At 45.4% G+C, this 19,243-nt stretch overlaps 1 protein-coding gene across 1 annotated transcript in view; it reads left to right on the forward strand.

The window, feature by feature from the left end:
* The window catches only part of CDHR2 (cadherin related family member 2), a gene marked incomplete at its 5' end in the record, with an annotated part of 172,541 nt that overhangs the window by 138,346 nt on the left and 14,952 nt on the right, over nt 1-19,243 (forward strand). The window contains 5 exons of the mRNA XM_082253570.1: nt 5,774-5,851; nt 6,231-6,291; nt 14,833-14,957; nt 16,851-16,964; nt 18,960-19,043. Coding sequence (XP_082109696.1) covers nt 5,774-5,851; nt 6,231-6,291; nt 14,833-14,957; nt 16,851-16,964; nt 18,960-19,043 — 462 coding nt within the window. The remainder of the gene's footprint in view (nt 1-5,773; nt 5,852-6,230; nt 6,292-14,832; nt 14,958-16,850; nt 16,965-18,959; nt 19,044-19,243) is intronic.

Genomic DNA, 19,243 nt, shown 5'->3' on the forward strand with positions numbered 1-19,243 from the left:
TGAACACAGCAGTGTATGATCAGTCACTCAGCACAGCACAGCTGAAGGAAAAATGCTGCACACAGTGCCTGATAGAAAAATACTTTTCTCCCTCCTCCTCAGTGGGCAAAAAAGATTGTGGTCACTGCACCCCAAAAAGATTGTGTTCACTGCACCCCAAAAAGATTGTGTTCACTGCAGCCCACACACAGCAAAATGGATGTGGACCACTGACACCTGCCTATCTCCTATCCCACACCACACAGCAATATCGATTGTAGTTTGTAGAACACACTGTCTGACCCTAAAAATCAGCAGACTCTGTCCCTAAAAGGATTGATAAGATCGTAGATCGGGTGACTGCAAACCCCCCCCCCCCCCCACACAGCAATATCGATTGTAGTTTGTAGAACACACTGTCTGACCCTAAAAATCAGCAGACTCTGTCCCTAAAAGGATTGATAAGATCGTAGATCGGGTGACTGCAAACCCCCCCCCCCCACACAGCAATATCGATTGTAGTTTGTAGAACACACTGACCCTAAAAATCAGCAGACTCTGTCCCTAAAAGGATTGATAAGATCGTAGATCGGGTGACTGCAAACCCCCCCCCCCACACAGCAATATCGATTGTAGTTTGTAGAACACACTGACCCTAAAAATCAGCAGACTCTCTCCCTAAAAGGATTGATAAGATCGTAGATCGGGTCACTGCAAACCCCCCCCACACAGCAATATCGATTGTAGTTTGTAGAACACACTGACCCTAAAAATCAGCAGACTCTCTCCCTAAAAGGATTGATAAGATCGTAGATCGGTCACTGCAAACCCCACCCCACACAGCAATATCGATTGTAGTTTGTAGAACACACTGACCCTAAAAATCAGCAGACTCTCTCCCTAAAATGCCTACAACTTGCCCTGCCTAACACACTCCGACCTGTCCCTCAATTCTATCCGGACACAAATGTTTTTTTTTTCCTGTCTGTCCCTAATCAGCAGGCAGCACGTTGATGTGTGCTCTCTCCCTGAACTAAACAGCAGAATGACGCCGCAGCGGCGCTGCCTCGAACTTATAAAGACTTGGTCACATGCTTCAGACGGCCAATCACAGCTACTGATACATTTGTAGGCATGGCTGGGATGGCTTAGGCACACCAGTTAAACGCTTGTTGATTGGCTGTTGAAAGCCCGCCATGAAAAGCGCGCCAAAGCATGCAAAACCCGGAAATAAAACGACCGAACACGGAATTCTACCCGAATATACAGTAAAGTTTTCGGGTCCGTGTTCGGGTAACAAAAATCCAATTATTCGGTACGAACACGAATAATACAGTCCGTGTTCGCTCAACCCTAATAGTCAGTCCTAACACAAAAAAAAATCTATAATTTTGACAAAATATTGTTGTAGGTAACAGCTACTGTATGAGGTGAGGATAGGGGTGGGGGGGTTGTTATTTGCTACCCAAACTGAACTAGAAATGGAAATAGTAGCTGACAGTTGCCAACATCCGTTAAACTGTAGAATTATGGAGAAAAACCCTCATAATGGGACTTTTAATGGCAACACATAGTTAAACATAAAGAGTTTTGATTTTAAATACACTGTTAAAATTTTACAAAATCTTTTTTATTGTAACGGAAATATAAAAAATATATATACATTACATAATATTAAAATGATTATTGCACAACTCCTAGATATTCTCTAGTACACTCGGATTTCCAATTGATAGCACCAAACAGGAAATTCAAATGATAGACACCCAACGCATTTTGAAATGTAATTTCTTTTTCTTTTCTTCTTCAGGGTGCATGAACATATTTAGCAAATTAGGGTATCTTCTAAAATAAGAACATAACAATTAAAAATATTGCATATATAGCATCAATACAATAATATACGCATTTCTTTTTTATGTTGTTGTTCATACCAGTGTAGATGTAACTAGACATTTATGTGAATAATCAAAAGTGAAGGTAGGAGAAGTATTATTGTAAATTATTTATTAATTTATTATTCTCCAGACTTCAGACCTGTGATTCAGTGGGGCAAGTCACAGCAAGCACATGTTGTGTGTTATAACGCTATTTGAGTGGAATAGAAATAGTAAATTATGTAGACCACTTATGAGGCATAGTAGTATGTAACTGAAAGTTACCTTTAAATGATAAATACACACATGTAAATGCCAATGGGGTGCAAGCAGTTTTTCAGCATTACTGATTTCACTGGTATTAAATCTCAGGGTATATCCCTTTAAGGGGAATGAAGACTATACCATATGTGGCAGCAGAGAAAAACCTTTATAGACAGGGTGCCAAGCAGTAATTTTATAATTAAAAATTTTGATCAACAAACAATATATACTGTGTCAGTCCTGAAGGATATATATATATATATACAGTGCCTTGCGAAAGTATTCGGCCCCCTTGAACTTTTCAACCTTTTGCCACATTTCAGGCTTCAAACCTAAAGATATAAAACTGTAATTTTTTTGTGAAGAATCAACAAGTGGGACACAATCATGAAGTGGGACGAAATTTATTGGATATTTCAAACTTTGTTAACAAATAAAAAACTGAAAAATTGGGCGTGCAAAATTATTCAGCCCCCTTAAGTTAATACTTTGTAGCGCCACCTTTTGCGGCGATTACAGCTGTCGCTTGTGGTCGCTTGGGGTATGTCTCTATCAGTTGGAAATGTGGCAAAAGGTTGAAAAGTTCAGGGAGGCGGAATACTTTCGCAAGGCACTGTATGTATATATATATATATATATATATATATATATATCAACATATATACATGTTTTGTTTGATTCAAATATTTAAATGTAACAAATTTGAAGTAGGGTTGAGTAGTCAAAAATGTCCTAATAGATGATGTAGCACCCTACAGGTAGGTGCTAGGTAAAAGTATAGTGGGCCTTTGCTGCCTAACAGCAGGGCCATGATTTCAGCTGGGCTGTCATGTCTCCCAGGTGTGGCTACTGAGAGGGGGAGTCTCCCCACTGGCTCTGTTAGAGGATTCTCATTTGGCAGTGGAGGAAACCCAATCAGTGGCCTATTCATGCTTGTATCTACCCCAGAAGGCAGATTCTGCCACAGAGGATTCTGGGAGGGGGTATAAGTTTGAAGGTAACGCATGATGCAGCGTCTTTGGCGAGAAGCAGAGTCCCAGGAGGGAGAGTACGGCTGTCTCTCCTCCTGTCAGAAGGATCGGGTGTCTAGGATGGCTGCCTGAGAATCCAGAGAGTGCTGAGCTGGGCTGCAGGGGGGATCCGGTGAGCCGAGGACCAGTGGAGGAGTGGGGTTCAGTTCCAGGAAAGCCTGCCAAGGCCGTGAGTACTGTGAACTGCCCCAAGGGGTTAGCCTAGTGTTAGAGGGGACCACTCCAATGAAGGTCCCAGGGATCCAGGAGTCAGCTAGCTGTAAAGGGGGTGCCTAGTCCGAGGACACTGAAGTGTTAGAGGGGGTACCTAGTCAGAGGACCCTGAAGTGTTAAAGGTGGTACCTAGTCAGAGGACCCTGAAGTGTTAGAGGGGGTACCTAGTCAGAGGACCCTGAAGTGTAAAGGGGGCCCCAGCTGTTGGGCCCTGAAGAGTCAGTGTACAGTGTTAAGTGTACCGAGTTAAGAGTTGCAGCAGCACAAGCATTTACAAAGAGCTATCTCAGTCAGTGAAGGGAGCTATTCAGTGATTTCTGAGCTAAAGCAGTGTCAGGAGTCAAGTGTCTACAGTCCTGGATCTTCTGAGTTAACAGACAAGTTAAAGTCGAGGGTTAAGCACAAGTTCAGTATCACAGTATCTGCCAGCACCAGGAAGCGCTGGCCGGCATTCAGCTGGCGTCAGGACAGCGCCAACAGGCATTTTTCTGTATAGTGTCCCAGACAAACCTAGTTGAGCCAGAGGAGTATCCCACTCATTCCCTTCTCCCATCCCCAAAATACAATAAACAAAACAAACCTAAGATGCCGGAATGGTCATTGTCTCAGTTCTCACACCTGGTTCACAACTCAAATGTGTTGGAAGTATCACCAGTAACAATGGCAGACCCATTTCAGGCCTAATGCCTGGAAATACTGCTACAATAGGGACAGGAAGCAATCTTCTTAGGAGTAGAGCCTCCACTATCTGCAGAGATTATATATCATATAATCAGAGAGTTACTGTACTGGTATAACATGAGAGCAAAAATATAAACAGCAGACTACAGTGAAAAAATGCCTACCTCAGGTCTAAGAAATAGTGTGTGTAGATTGCTGCAAGGTCAGATGGTAACTGGGCTGTTATGTCTGTTGTGACTGTATGGGACAGCAGTTTTGACATCCAGGTGCTTCACTCGCTTGTCCACATTACAGATCCTGCACTGCTAATCACCAGAGGCTTTCAGGAAGAGACTGAGGGGGCCCCCATCTACAGCAAGCGCTCTCAGCAGCACCCAGGGAACTGATGAGAGGGTTATCTGACCATTGTTCACACTGGTAGCAGAGACTGAACTAAAAAAAAACAGGACACCAAGTGCATCTAAGCCATAACAGTCCTATACCACAATTCTACCAAACCTATACCCTGCCCATACCAACCCTATTCTGCAGTTATATTGAACTGTCACTGCATTTAACTCACATCTACACTGTACCTGTACCATACTAATATCTTTCCTATATACCACCTGTACCAAATCTTGACTGCATCTTTACTGCAACTATACTGCATGCTTGTTTACTAAAACTGTCGTTAAGTGCAATACTGCTTCCTAAAGGACCCCAATGATAGCCAGCAGGAGAGCAACATAAAGGACCACCCCTGCAGCAAAACCATCCTGCAAGTCCCTTTTGATCCTTCTCTTTCTTTCATTTTTTGGACAGTGCACATCCAGTCAGTCTAGGCCTAGCATAGTCACCATTAATGCACTTTGTCAGTATAGTTTTCCAAATTCAGTAAATCAATATTTATTACTGCCCACTGTTGCACTTTAGGTAACCTTGCAACTGTTTATGCTGATCTGGGTGGCAAGTGTCATAATATGCGCATTCCTTAATACTAATCACTCTGTATGCTAAATTGTGTTGTTGCCCTTTTTAATCCATTTTCATGATTGTCTCTTTACCTACCATATTCGGTGACAATATAATAAGTTTGCCTTTACTAATTGATTCAGTGCTTGTTTTCTTGACATGGTATTATTGCAGGTTGCCATATATTACTTTCAATGATTTCCTGTGGTATTGCATGCTTTGTACACTCAACTTAGTGTGTCAGAGGGACTGAAGTTCATTTGGAGGTTGAGGCAAAGAGTAGAGGACCCATCCTAACCAGCAGGTCCTACAGAGGTAGTGCTACACTGGTTAAGCCTTGCCCACACACTGCTTATATCAAGACTAATCTTTTGGTTCCCATAGCAATACTTTAGATGAAAAAATATATAACTACACATGGTTTTTGGATGCATTAGAAATACTGGTTCTCCTTTCAAACATCTTTAGAAAAACCATTATTAGTAGAAAGTAGTTTAGCAAAAGGATTTTTTGCTAGCTCTAGGAGGTATGAATGTGTATGTATCTATATATATTTATATATCTTTGGTAAATGTTTTTGATAGAATAGCGGGTCTGAAGAAAAGTCCTTTGTAATAATCTACTTCTGCTGTTGATAGGGCTTGGAGTTCGTAAAACCTTTACATTTACTTTAAGTCTACAGCAATGTTCTACATATCATTAGGCTGGTAGTACACTTCAAAACAATTGTAAGCTCAGAGTGTTCTTCTACCAATTCTTGATTCTCTCCATTAGAGCCAATGAACGAAGTATCCTCTCAGTATACTGTGTGTACACCAATGGGACTGCCATAACACCAGATGAACTCAGCAGGTCAGTATTGAAGTGTATTGTAAAAAAAAAAAAAAAAAAAAAAAGCTTGCTTTGTGCACACTTCTTACAGTTATCCAACATCAATTTACAAAATGCTTTAAAATAATACAGTACTATTAAGTCTGGGTCCTTGTGTTTGTGTTACATTTATAGGATACTAAGTATTACAAGATATTGCAGTCTCATAAAAACCAGCGGTTCTTAATCCATCTAGTGTGTTTATATTTTTGTTATGCTTGATTGCAAATAAGGCGCTACACTTTTTTTTATTATCTTTGTTATGTTTTGTATACTTCTTATGTGTGAACTGCCCCTCATATTGTTAATTATACACACACAGCGCAGGATTTCCATCTTATATGAATTACCTTTTTTTCAGAATTATACAAGGTGATGAAGATGCTCTGCGCACCCTACTGGCATATGGCCTCACTGTCATTGTAAGTAGTTCACATCATAAAACCCATTTAGTTACCTTTGTTTATAATCCTCACTGTGATATTGAGCACATACAGTAAGCTCCTGCCTAAATGTTAAAACAAATAGCACAGTATTCAGTCACATCTCTATTTAAAATTAGCAAAGTAAAGATCTGGTCTTAGGAGGCACCATCTAGAGTAGTAATTTAAGGCTAGGGTTCCTACAGAGGTTGCTATGTTTTTTTTTTGAGCTATGGCTGATTAACCTCCCATCTGATGGTGCCTGCATAATTCTAGGTCCAACGATGATCTTTTTAGCTGTCTGTAAGGATGACATTTTGACCACCATTGTAAGGGAGGATTCTCCTCACTTACCACCCTTGTAAGGGTGGCATTCTTCCTGATGATTCCAAATGTAAGGGGGACAATCTTCAGACTGAATCTCAATGTAGGGAGGGCATTGTTCCCACTGACCTCCAATGTAAGGGGGCAATCTTTTTACTGACCACATGAATAAAATAACAGGGGTTCATTAAGCCTGAAATTTATTTGATGGGTTCCTCTAGGGCAGTGGTTCTCAACTCCGGGCCTCGGGACCCACCAACAGGCCAGGTTTGCAAGATAACTGAAATACATCACAGGTGATATATTATGCTGCTCAGTGACTGTAGTATTCTAGTCTGCATCTCCCCAAGATGATACTTAAAATCTGGCCTGTTAGTGGGTCCCGAGGACAGGAGTTGAGAACCATTGCTCTAGGGTAAAAAAGGTTGAAAAACGGATGATCTAGTAGCAACATTACACAGTTTTTCTATCTCATATCTTGGCCATTTAGCTGCAGCCTGCTTGAATATACCGAAGAGAAATCTCATATAAATGTGGGTTTCTCTTCATTTGCCAAGTCATGGATTAAATGAGTTTGCATTGCAGAACACCTCAATGCATTTTGTTTTTCAATGTTTAAAACACATGTCAAGCACAAGTCAGAAGATTCTAATTTACATCAATAGTGCAGCAGGGATGACAGTTCTGAAGCTCTGCTTGACCTGCTTTGTGCTGCATTTATCTGAATGCAGCATATCACTTTGAGACGCATTTGCTTTGAAAGCAAAGCAGGCCAAATGCAGCCTTTCTCTGTCGCTCATTGACAGACGCAGTCCTCTTTGATTAATATCAGTAGGGTTATACTGCCCCCTACAGGAGTAGGACACTAGGCAGGAAAAACGTTCTGGCCACACCCTAGGGGCAGTCCCAGGGGGTATATCCTCTCACTTCCTGCTACAGGATGTCAGTTTTTTTCTGCCTAGTCAGGAGTAAGGACCTAAGTTCCTTGCTGGGATCTCTGGTCCTGGCAAGCTTTTTTAGATAAATCTTTTTTAGTTAGCTTTTTTTCTCCAGTTTTTGTTCCTGTGAGATCTTCAAGCAATTATGCTGGATCTGGGCGACGGGCTGGATGTTGAGATCCAGTGGTCACCCCAGCCGGCCTACGAGCGCGTGCAGGCCCTAGCTCCGCGCTGGGTCGGCCGCGACATAGTCCCATTGGACAGGGACTGGCCCTGCGAGTTAAACGTCTCGCCAGGTCGCCCACGACCAGTCTGAAACGGAGTCGCGGCGTCTGTGTTGGCCAACAGCCCCCCCACCTCGGTGGAGAGGGGTTCTGTCAGGAGTTGGTGCCCGCCTGTTCCGGTATGGTGAGTAGAATGTCCCCCTCTCCCTCTGTCGGGTGGACGCGGGCCCCTCCGTGGGGTGGTCGGACCCTCATGATCCGGGTTCCCCTCTATCCTGTAAACATACTCCTCCTATCTCCCCCACGCTAATGGGGCGGCCGCAATCCATCCCTGCGCACCCCCTCCCGCCGGCAGGCCGAGCCGAGTACCGCTCGGGCCCAGGCCGCCCCTTCCGGGATATCACTCCAGCAGGCTTGGTTTGGGAGCTGACAATCCTGTAAGTTTATCGCTGCAAGGGGCCTGCATTATATAAAGGATGGAAGAATCCATGACTGAGGTCGGTCAAGGATGGAGTAGGGCGCCGCAAGCGTTACCATTAAAACAATCATGCATGATATTATCAAGCACCTACCGATCGATCGGTCGGCTGCACCCGCACGGAGCGCCATCCTTTCGTGGGCCACGTGGGGCCGCCATTTTGGCGTAGCCTTGATGTCCCCTGTATGGCGGTGGCCATCTTTGATACACCCAGCTTCGCCCTGGCTTGAGGCTAAGCAGCGGTGGGAGTGCCGGAAGGCGTTTAAAGGGGAGGAGCCCCTCCCTTTGCCCAGGTAAATCGATCCACAAGACTTCCTGTTCTGTAAAGACAGCGCTGAGAGCAGTCCTGTAGGAACTTCTGTGCATCAGGTGGTGAGTCTTTGGGGGTCTTTCTTCTCTCTGTGAGGGATTTCAAAGCACGTGGTCACTAAAGAGCGCTGTTGCGCTGGGGGATTACTTTAAAAAAAAAAAAAAAAGAGTTTTCCTTTTTTTCAATTTTTGTCATTTGTTTGCTGACAGGTTTTCCTGGCTTTTGCCATGGACCTTGCTACAAATGTGTCCCCAACTGATCCATTCGAGGTGACCACGGGACCCTCCAATTCTCCCCTTACTATCAGCGGTCTTGGAGTCTTTTGGTATCCCGGGTGGAGGTGGCCTGTCAGGGCGGGGGGCTAAAAAGCGACCCCCGCCTACCCCTATCTCGTCTGACACATCAGATACAGATTCTGAGCCTGTCGCTGCTGCTGCAGGTTCCTCCTTTGGGGCTGTTGTCTCGGGTCCTGTCTCCTCGGAGAAAGAGGATGACGTTTCTGTGTCTGTCCGGGAAACCTTAAGCTTGAGGTTAAACCGGCGGAGGCAGTTGATACTGAAATTGCTTTTGGTACCCACAAGCCTTCCAAGATGGCGAAGGTGTTTCCTTTGTCCAAATGTTTTGAGGACATAATTAAAGAGGAGTGGGTCCGTCCAAAACGAACCCCTGGTATTTCCAAACGGATTGCTAGGCGCTACCCGTTTGAAGAATCCCTCCTTAAAAGATGGACGGTACCACCGTCGGTGGATTTGCCGATTTCCAGACTGAATAAAGCTACTGTGATCCTGTTGGAGAACTCTCCGTCCTTTCGGGATCCGGTGGATCGTAGGGCGGAATCTATATCCCGCTCCAGATTCTTCCTGGTAGGGTCGGACTTTAGGCCAGTGTTTACCAGTGCTCTGGTTTCACAAACATTGACAGAATGGACCAAGCTGTTTCGCCATGACCTGGAGGAGAGAAGTCTCCCCCCTGCAGTAGCGGACTTGCTGGAGCAGATGGTACGAGGGCTACAGTTTGTCTGTGACGCTGCCCTGGACACCGCTCCATTGTTGGGGCGTGTATCGATCTCGGCGGTGGTCCTCCGGCGCATGTTATGGTTAAAGTGCTGGTCGGCGGATTAAGCTTCCAAAAAAGCCTTGGCTGATCTCCCCTTTCAGGGGGATCGCCTGTTTGGTGCTACCTTGGATGAGATTATCAAGGGTCTCACTGGAGGCAAGAGCACCTTTCTACCACAGGCTACGAAGGGTAAGGGACCTCGTCGCAGACGGGGACCTTCCTTTTCCGTTCATAAAAAGTTTTTTCGTTCCTCTGAGGCGAGTGATAAGGCGAAGTCCTCCAAAAACCCCCCAGGGGGTTTCAAAGGGGCCTACGGCCGCATCACCTTGAATGCGCCCGATCTCGTCTGATCTCGGAAGCTAAACAGGGTTGGGCCTGTTTAGTACCTGTATGAGGGACCACCTGGGAATACCAGGTGCTGTAGGCTTAACGCTGGTCGGTTAAACAAATATCCGGTCCTTCCAGACCTGAAAAGAAGACCACTACAGCCTGAAGGTGCACCCTCCCCCATATCTGGGGTGAGGGGACGTCTTCACCGGTTTCCGGACCCGTGGCTTTCCAGAATTCCAGACAAATGGGTTCGCGAGGTCATACGGTCGGGATACAAGATCGAGTTTTCGATCACTTCCACCGGTGCGGTTCTTCCCTTCCATCATAAGACTATCCCCGGATCGCTTAAAGGCTCTGCTGGGGGCAGTGACGGACTTGATACAACAAGGAGTGGTCCGGTTCCTTGGGGAAAATGTTTTCAGGGGTTCTACTCGAACCTGCTCATAGTACCCAGGAAAGAGGGCAAGCTGCGTCCAGTTCTGGACTTGAGGGCGCTCAATTGTTTTGTCCGGGTGCAAAAATTCAAAATGGAATCCATTCACACAGTGGTGGCCTCCCTGCATCAGATGGATTTTTTGGCGTCCATAGACATCAAGGATGCCTATCTTCACATTCCCATTTACGCAGGACATCAGCGTTTCCTTCGCTTTGCCGTGGGAGAGAACCATTATCAGTTTGCGGCATTACCCTTTGGTCTCGCCTCTGCTCCCCGGGTCTTCACAAAAGTTTTTTAGACCCCGGTTTTGGCGCTGTTGCGACAGCAGGGCATATCGGTTCTAGGCTACCTGGATGACCTTCTTCTCCGTGCGGAGTCTCCGCAGGCTCTGTTGCTAAACTTGGAAATCACCATGATCTCTTTGGAAGAGTTCGGGTGGTTGGTGAACCTGCAGAAGTCATCCCTGGCCCCCACCAGGAGACTGGACTATCTGGGCCTAACTTTAGACACATCCTTGGCAAAAGTGTTTCTCCCTGCGGAGAAACTCCAAAAGATTCAGTCGACGACTCAGTTGTTATTGTCTGTCAACTGGCTTTCCCTTTAGACTTGCATGAGGGTTCTGGGACTGATGGTGGCTTCTTTCGAGGCAGTACTGTTTGCCCAGTTTCATACCCGAATTCTCCAAAAGGAGATTCTTTTCAAATAGAACCAGAATCCCGATTCCCTGGACAATCGGATCCAGCTGAGCGAGCGGACCAGTGAGTCTCTGGTTTGGTGGCTTTGGTCTCCGATGCTCAGTCAGGAGAAGTCATTCCTCCCAATTTATTGGACGATTGTCACCACGGATGCCAGTCTATCCGGGTGGGGTTCTCGGCAGACTATCTGCTCAAAGGCTCTGGTCCCTGGAAGAATCCAGGTTACCGATAAATGTATTGGCTGAAAGCGATCAGATTTTGTCTGGTTCACTCGACCGAGCAGCTCCGGGGCAGCCCAGTTCGGATCCAGTTGGACAATGCCACGGTCGTGGCTTACTAGGGGGGCACCAAGAGTGCTCTGGCGGCCGTATAGTGGCTGGCATCCTTCGTTGGGCGGAACGATTGTTCCAGTTCTCTCCGATACTCAGGCGGATGCCGCAGACGCGCTGGTCGCTCCGTGGGGGCAGTACCAGCTACTGTATACCTTCCCTCCTCTCAAGTTGCTGCCGAAACTTCTTCGCAGGATAGAGGTGGAGGGAATTCCAGTCATCCTTGTGGCTCCGGACTGGCCTCATCGGGCCTGGTACGCCGATTTGGTCAGGATGGTCGCGGACGCTCCTTGGCGACTTCCTCTCAGGGAGGATCTGCTGTCTCAGGGACCGATTTTCCATCCTGCTTTACGATCGCTGGCTTTAACGGCTTGGCTGTTGAGACCCAGGTGCTGAAGGACAGGGGTTTGTCAGCTTCAGTTATTCCTACTCTGATTAAAGCGAGGAAAGCGACTTCTAGAAAGGTCTATCATCGCACATGGAAGTCTTACATTGCGTGGTGTGAATCCCTTGGGTTTTCTCCACGTTCTTACTCGGTGGCCCGGATATTGGCTTTTCTGCAATAGGGGGTTGAGCAGAAACTGGCCTTGAGCACTATCAAGGGTCAGGTTTCAGCATTAGCAATCTTCTTTCAGAAGCCTCTGGCTACTCAGTCCTTGGTGCGGAATTTCATCCAGGGGGTGCGGCACCTGGCTCCGCCGGTGCGGGCGCCCTTACCGCCCTGGGATCTTAATTTGGTGTTGTCGGTTCTTCAGAAACCTCCCTTTGAAAATATTAGGGAGATTCCCTTGCTTACCTTATCCCAGAAGGTGGCCTTTTTGGTGGCTATCACTTCTGCACGCAGGGTGTCAGAACTGCCCGCATTGTCCTGTCATTCCCCATATCTGGTGGTTCATAGGGATAAGGTGGTTCTTCGTCCGAATCCATCCTTCCTTCCTAAGGTGGTTTCAGAGTTTCATCTGAATGGGGACATTGTGCTACCTTCCCTGTGTCCTAAGCCCAGTCATCCTCGGGAGTTTGCGTTACACTCCTTGGATGTGGTTCGGGCGATCAGGGTGTACTTGACTACTACGGACTCTTTTCGTAAGACTGATTCACTTTTTGTGATCATGGATGGCCCTAGAAAGGGGCTGCCTGCGTCTGCCACGACTATCTCCAGATGGATCAGACAGACGGTGGTGCAGGCTTATTCTATTAAGGGTCGGGTTCCTCCGTTCCCTGTTAAAGCGCACTCCACTCGGGCGCTTAGTGCTTCCTGGGCCTTCCGCCATCAGGCGTCGGTGCTTCAGGTTTTCAAGGCGGCTACCTGGTCGTCGGTTCATACCTTTACAAAATTTTATAAGGTGATGTGCTGGCATCGGCGGATGCCTCTTTTTGGCCGCAAGGCTCTGCAGGCCGCTGTTTGAGGAGACCGTTGGTCTACCTCGAGGGTTTGTTGGGTTCTTCACTTGGGTCTCATCCTTTTGCTCGACGAGTCCTTGATGCTTCTGGTTGGCTCCGGTTTGAGCCTTCTGGATTGGATTTGATTTCTGTTATCCCACCCCTCATTTGTGGCATTGCTTTGGGACGTCCCTACTGATATTAATCAAAGAGGACTGCGTCTGTCAATGAGCGACAGAGAAAATTGGATTTTTGACTTACCGTAAAATCCTTTTCTCTTAAGCTCATTGACAGACGCAGTACCCGCCCCTCTATTTTTGAGTTGGGTTGGGTTGAATTCTCTGACACTGCTTTGTTACATAACTGACATCCTATAGCAAGAAGTGAGAGGATATACCCCCTGGGACTGCCCCTAGGGTGTGGCCAGAACGTTTTTCCTGCCTAGTGTCCTACTCCTGTAGGGGGCAGTATAACCCTACTGATATTACTCAAAGAGGACTGCGTCTGTCAATGAGCTTAAGAGAAAAGGATTTTACGGTAAGTCAAAAATCCAATTATTGCCGTGATCACATGTTTGTAAGCAGCGATCATGTGTTTGTAAGCAGTGCACATTGGAATGCCGTATTGAATCTTCATTTAGGCTAGGTTCACATCTATGCGGGAACAGGACTGTGTGTAAATCACATGCTTTCCTGCAGAGGCAGCAAAGACTCACTGCTGTTAGCAGGCACATGGGGGTGCCATTAATTCTTAAAGAGGAAGTCCACCCTAACACTAAAATCGCTTCATCTACAGGCATCCATGGTCTAAGACTAACCTATCTAGCCCTTTAAAGAAGAAATCAGTATAAATATATTTTCTGAAGCCGCTCCGGTCTGGTCCCGAGATGAGCTGTCAGTGGTGGGTTTGCTGTGGAGGTGGGTGCAGAGGAGGCAGCCGACAACAGAACCCCTATAGTAACTCTTAGGGTGACATCAATTTCCAGCCATTTCACAGCCAATGTCGGCTCTGTCCTCTGCAGAGCTTCCGCCGCTGGAGACCAGACTTGATCGGCTTCAGAAAAGTTATGTATGATTTCTTCTTTACATGGCTAGATAGGTTAGTGTTAGATAATGGATGCTTGTAGATGTAGAGATTTTTGTGTTAGGGTGGACTTACCCTTTAAGCAGGGCTGGCCCCACCATGGGTCCCACTGAGTCCATTGGACCCAGGCAGCTCTTGGAGAGGGGCAGCAAATTGACTCCCAAGATTTTTTTTCCCAGTTTCAGTTTGCAGCGCATTATGGGCGGCATTTCCTCCATCTCATACTGCCGCCCATAGTGCAAACTGATAAGTATAAGGAGCCAGAGTGCCTCCTCCAGGGAACATCCCTCACGTGATCGTGGTGTGCGCAATGACGTCAGACATCAGCGCACTCCATCTCACGCAGTGCAGGCTGGATCTTCTAGGGCGGTGGCAGACACAGTAGTGATAGGAGGACTGAGGACAGACAGTGGGTGTTTGGTAGAAGATAACAGTATATATAATATTTTCTAAATTTTATATTTATTTAAAATAATGGATTTGGGGTGCCTTTTGTTGGGTGTGATTTATTTTTTTTTTTTAGGGGGGGGGCAGCATTTTATTCCTGGACCCAGACAGCACAGTGTCTTAGGCCAGTCCTGCCTTTAAGGCACCCCTACACATTGATAACCGCAGCGCATTATGGTTTTACAAAAGGTTCAAGAACCTTTTCCCATTTGAATAGGCTGCTGTGCCTGTGCAAATGTGGCTGCGTGGAAACTGCATAGGTGATTCTGATAATAAGGTGTATATACAGTACATGTTTTTAATAGGAAAACTTGAGCAATGAGTCATGCAACACAAACCATACCACTGTATTCTTATATTGAACAATGTTGTTCTGTAACTATGTTATACTTTCATGGGATCAGTATTTGCAAATAGCAGCACTGACATTCAAATATAGATATATTTCATTGGACATGTATATAATATCCATATTATACATTATATCTTATATCTCATTTTCTTCAAACAGGGAAATTCTGCAGCTCCCCTGGAAACAGGAAATACTATACTTATTGGAATCATTGCAGGCCTTTGTGGTGTTGTGATCCTTCTTATCATCATTCTGATCATCTCTTTAGTCTGTATGAGGAAAAGGTACTTGGGCTTTGCAAACAAAATCTTGTAGATTATGTATTGGAAAAGAATCAGTCATTATTGGACCAATGTAAGAATGTTGTAATCAGTCATAAAGCCCAACTCCAGTTTGGACAAAATGGTCTAAGGCCAGGTTCACATCTCTGCCCGCCCGCTTTTGTTTAATTTTTAACATGCAGCGTAGAGCATTTTTCATTATTCTATTGGGAATCACAGTATGTGAAAATGCATAGAGAAAACAGGCTTGCCTCATTTTCAAATAACGCTGTACAACACCGCTCCGCATCCCATAGGTCTGAACAGCTTCACTGAATAACATTGCTTCTTAGGGCACATGCATTGTTTTGCTTTACAATGCATGCATTAAAATGTGAACGGAGCCTAGATTCTGTTCCAGCCTCAAAAAATAAAAGAAGGGTCTCTGGTTGTTCTCGTCCTATCTTCAGCACTGTTCCCTACAGACTCACTCATTTAGGGATCCATTGCTCCTTCTTTTCCAGGTTGAATAATGCCATTCAAGCCATGTCCTGTGAACCAGTGTATTATAACTCCACCTCAACCTTAACATACAGGAGAATGCTGCCACATCGTTATGTGGTGCTGCTTTCTCTTTTTTTTTTTTTAATAATTTTATTGAGATTTTAACAACCAAGCATATAAACATTGCATTAATCACCATAAAATCAACAAAAGAAGTAGTACAAACAATGGGAGAATTGGAGATGTTTCAGCACCATGGTACACGCTGTGAGGAGGTAGGGAGTAGAAAGTGTATCCGTAAACAAATAACAACATGTATGGAGTTATAGTAGGCACATTCGAGGTAATTAGGCACTGTAGGCACTGAGATACAATAGTTCTAAATGTTTAGATTCAGATTCAGATATAGCACAAGTGTGGAGTAGCAGCTACTCCCCCAACACCCCAAATGGGAACATAAGTCGCTGGGAGAGTAGAGCTGTCCACTACAGGAGGAATACGAGGCTAGGACATAGACGTTGCTGAGTATGTCAGTATTAGTGGGAGTACTTCCAGTGCTGCCAAGCTCTACTAAACTTGTGAAAGGAGAGGGAATTGTACGCCAAAGATCGTTCTAAGTGGTAGTTAGCATTAACAATGTCGACCAGCTCAGAGAAGCTAGGAATATCTAGGGTTCTCCATCTGCGGAGAATCAGCGTTCTTGAGGCCAGGAGGATATGTAGGACCATCTGTCTATAGGGAGTTGGGTACGTATCTATACCTAGATTCAACAACGCCAGTTCTTTCTTAGGTGGGCGTAAGATACCAGTACATTCTGCTATACAGCGGAAGACCCTGTTCCAAAAACTATAAAAAAAAATACTACAGTATGGACACAATCCCTCCAACAAAGATCTGAATGCGATGGGAAAACTTTAGCTAGCCTGTATGGGGTATAGTACAACCTGTTAGTGAACTTCAACATCATCTCCCAGTGGGACGTACAGTGGGAATCTTGATAAGTGGAGCTATAAGCTTTCGACCATTGTTCCGGGTAAACGTGAAAGCAAGGTCCCGTTCCCATATAATCATGGGGACCGATTTGAGGGGGTCTGGTCTGTGCAGTAGAGAGTCATAGAACATGGAGATACCTTTGGCAACTTTCTTGTCTGAGTGGTAGAAGTTCAAGGCTTTAAGGGGTATGTAGCTAATTTGTAGAGGGTTTTTTGTTAGGAAATGGTGCTGCTTTCTCCAGCATTTAGGATCCTCTCACCAGGAGAGGAAAAAGAAGCCAAAGACCCAATGTTGTTTCTGCAGTGTCTGTTCTGTTAAAACAGTTACAATTGGAGGGGCATAATATTTCCAGATCTATGTATATTCTGGTAACAAATACATTTGGTTTAAAGATATAACCCCTGTATTTTGTTTTTAAAGTCATAAGAGGAAATTACGAGCTGTCAAAGCTTCAAAGGTTGCAAAATCCTTACCTGGAGAAGCTGTGCAAGGAGCAGAGGCCATACCTGGTACCAACAAATTCAACTCTGATGGGTAAGAGACTATAGTTGACTATAGTTGTCTAAAGCAGTGGTCCTCAACCCTGGCCTACAGGGCCCACTAACAGGCCAGATTTTAGGTATTACCTTGGGGAGATGCAGACTAGAGTACTGCAATCACTGAGCAGCAAATGATATCACCTGGGATGTATTTCAGTTATCTTGAAAATTTGGCCTGTTAGTGGGCCCTGTAGGCCAGGGTTGAGGACCACTGGTCTAAAGGGATTAATATCATAACTTAAATGTTTTTATCACTGACTAACATCTGGTGTTCTGCATGAAATACTGTGTGTATATATATAGGGCTTTTTTAAGTCCCCCCCCCATTGTCTCCGCCCCTACCCTTCTCTTAGCACCATCTCTTGGTTCCACCCCTTACCCACCTCCCAGTACTGCCCCTTTCAGAAAATACAGAACCAAGTATGATTTTATGGTGCTATATATTGTGTATGTAATTTTTTAATGATAACAAGAAAAGCAGTAAAATAGATCCCCTGCAGCCAGCAGCAATAGACCCACCCCAACAACAATAGATCCCTCACACAATAGACTCCCCCAGCATCCTTAGGTCTCCCCAGAAACAATAGACCACACCCAAGCAACAATAGTTTCCCCCACACAATAATAGACTCCCCAGCAACAATAGACCCCACTCCAGCAACAATAGTTCCCCCAAACAACAATAGACTCCCCTAGCATCCATAGGTCCCCCCAGCAACAGTAGCCTCCCCCCCCCAGCAACAATAGTCTCCCACACATCAGTAGACTCCCCCGGCATCTATAGGTTCCCCAGCAACAACAGACCCCCACCTCAGCAACAATAGTTCCCCAAACAACAATAGACTCCCCCAGCAACCATAGGTCCCCCCAGCAACAATAGCTCCCACCCCAGCAGCAATAGTTCCCCACACATCAGTAGACTTACCCAGCAACAATAGACCCCACTCCAGCAACAATAGTTCCCCCAAGCAACAATAGACTCCTCAGCATCCATAGGTCCACCCAGCAACAGTAGCTTCCACCCCAGCAACAATAGTCCCCCACACATCAGTAGACTCCCCCAGCATCTATAGGTCCCCCCAGCAACAATGGACCCCCACCTCAGCAACAATAGTTCCCCCAACACAACAATAGACCTACCCCCCCCCCCCCCCACAGACACACACAGCAGCAGCAATGGACCACCCACAACAAAATGCCACCTCTAGCAACAGTATATCCCCAGCAGCAAGAACAGATCTCCCAACAGCCTGCATCAATAGAACCTCCAACAGCCAACAACAATAGACCTCTCTCTCAACAGTTTATCTCTACCAACAACATACTGTATGGCCCCAAGCAACAATAGATCCCCCACCAGCAACAACAGATCCTCACACAAAACAACAGACCCCCCATCACACAAAACAACATCCCCCACCAGCAACAACAGACCCTCACACAAAAACAAATCACCCTTAGTGATAATAGATTCCCCTGCAGCCAGCATCAATAGGCCCTCAAGCACACCCCACACCCCTTGCCATTACATACATTCAGTGCTGTTGGTGCCGGAACTGCGTTCCCCCGCGTTCCATCAATAGGTCCTCCAGCAGCCATCAACAATAGACCTCTCCCTCAACAGTAGATGTGTGCTAACAACATACTGTATGACCCCCAGCAACAATAGATCCCCCACTAGCAACAACAGACCCTCACACAAAAACAAATCCCCTCTAGTGATAATAGATTCCCCAGCAGCCAGGATCAATAGACCCTCAAGCACACCCCGAACCCCTTGCCATTACATACATTCAGTGCTGGAGACGCTGGAATTGCGTTCCCTCGCATTCCCCCTGAAAAAAAAGCCCTGTGTGTGTGTGTGTGTATATATACTGTATATGTACAGTATGTGTGTGTGTATATATATATATATATATATATATATATATATATATATATTTTCTTATTTTTTTTTTCATCACTATGTTTAATGTATTTTTATCTCCAGTGCCAACCCCATGCTGAATGTTGATATGGGCACCTTTTTAGACCTGGGCTTTGAAGAAAACAGTTCTGTTAGTGATTCTGCCAGGTGAGTTTATATATACTTTTATGTCGAGTTTCTAGATTTGCCTAAACTGTGACTATCATCTGGGACATCAACCAAAAGTCACATTTTTAATCCAGCTGTGAGCTGGACTCTTTAATTTGTAGCTAGTGAGCAGTGTTGGGGTAGTTACTCAAAAAATGTAACTAGTTACTAGTTACTTCTGTAAATTGTAATGAGATTAC

This window comes from Pelophylax lessonae, assembly GCF_965119305.1.
Source record: "Pelophylax lessonae genome assembly, chromosome: 4".
Lineage (NCBI taxonomy): Eukaryota > Metazoa > Chordata > Amphibia > Anura > Ranidae > Pelophylax > Pelophylax lessonae.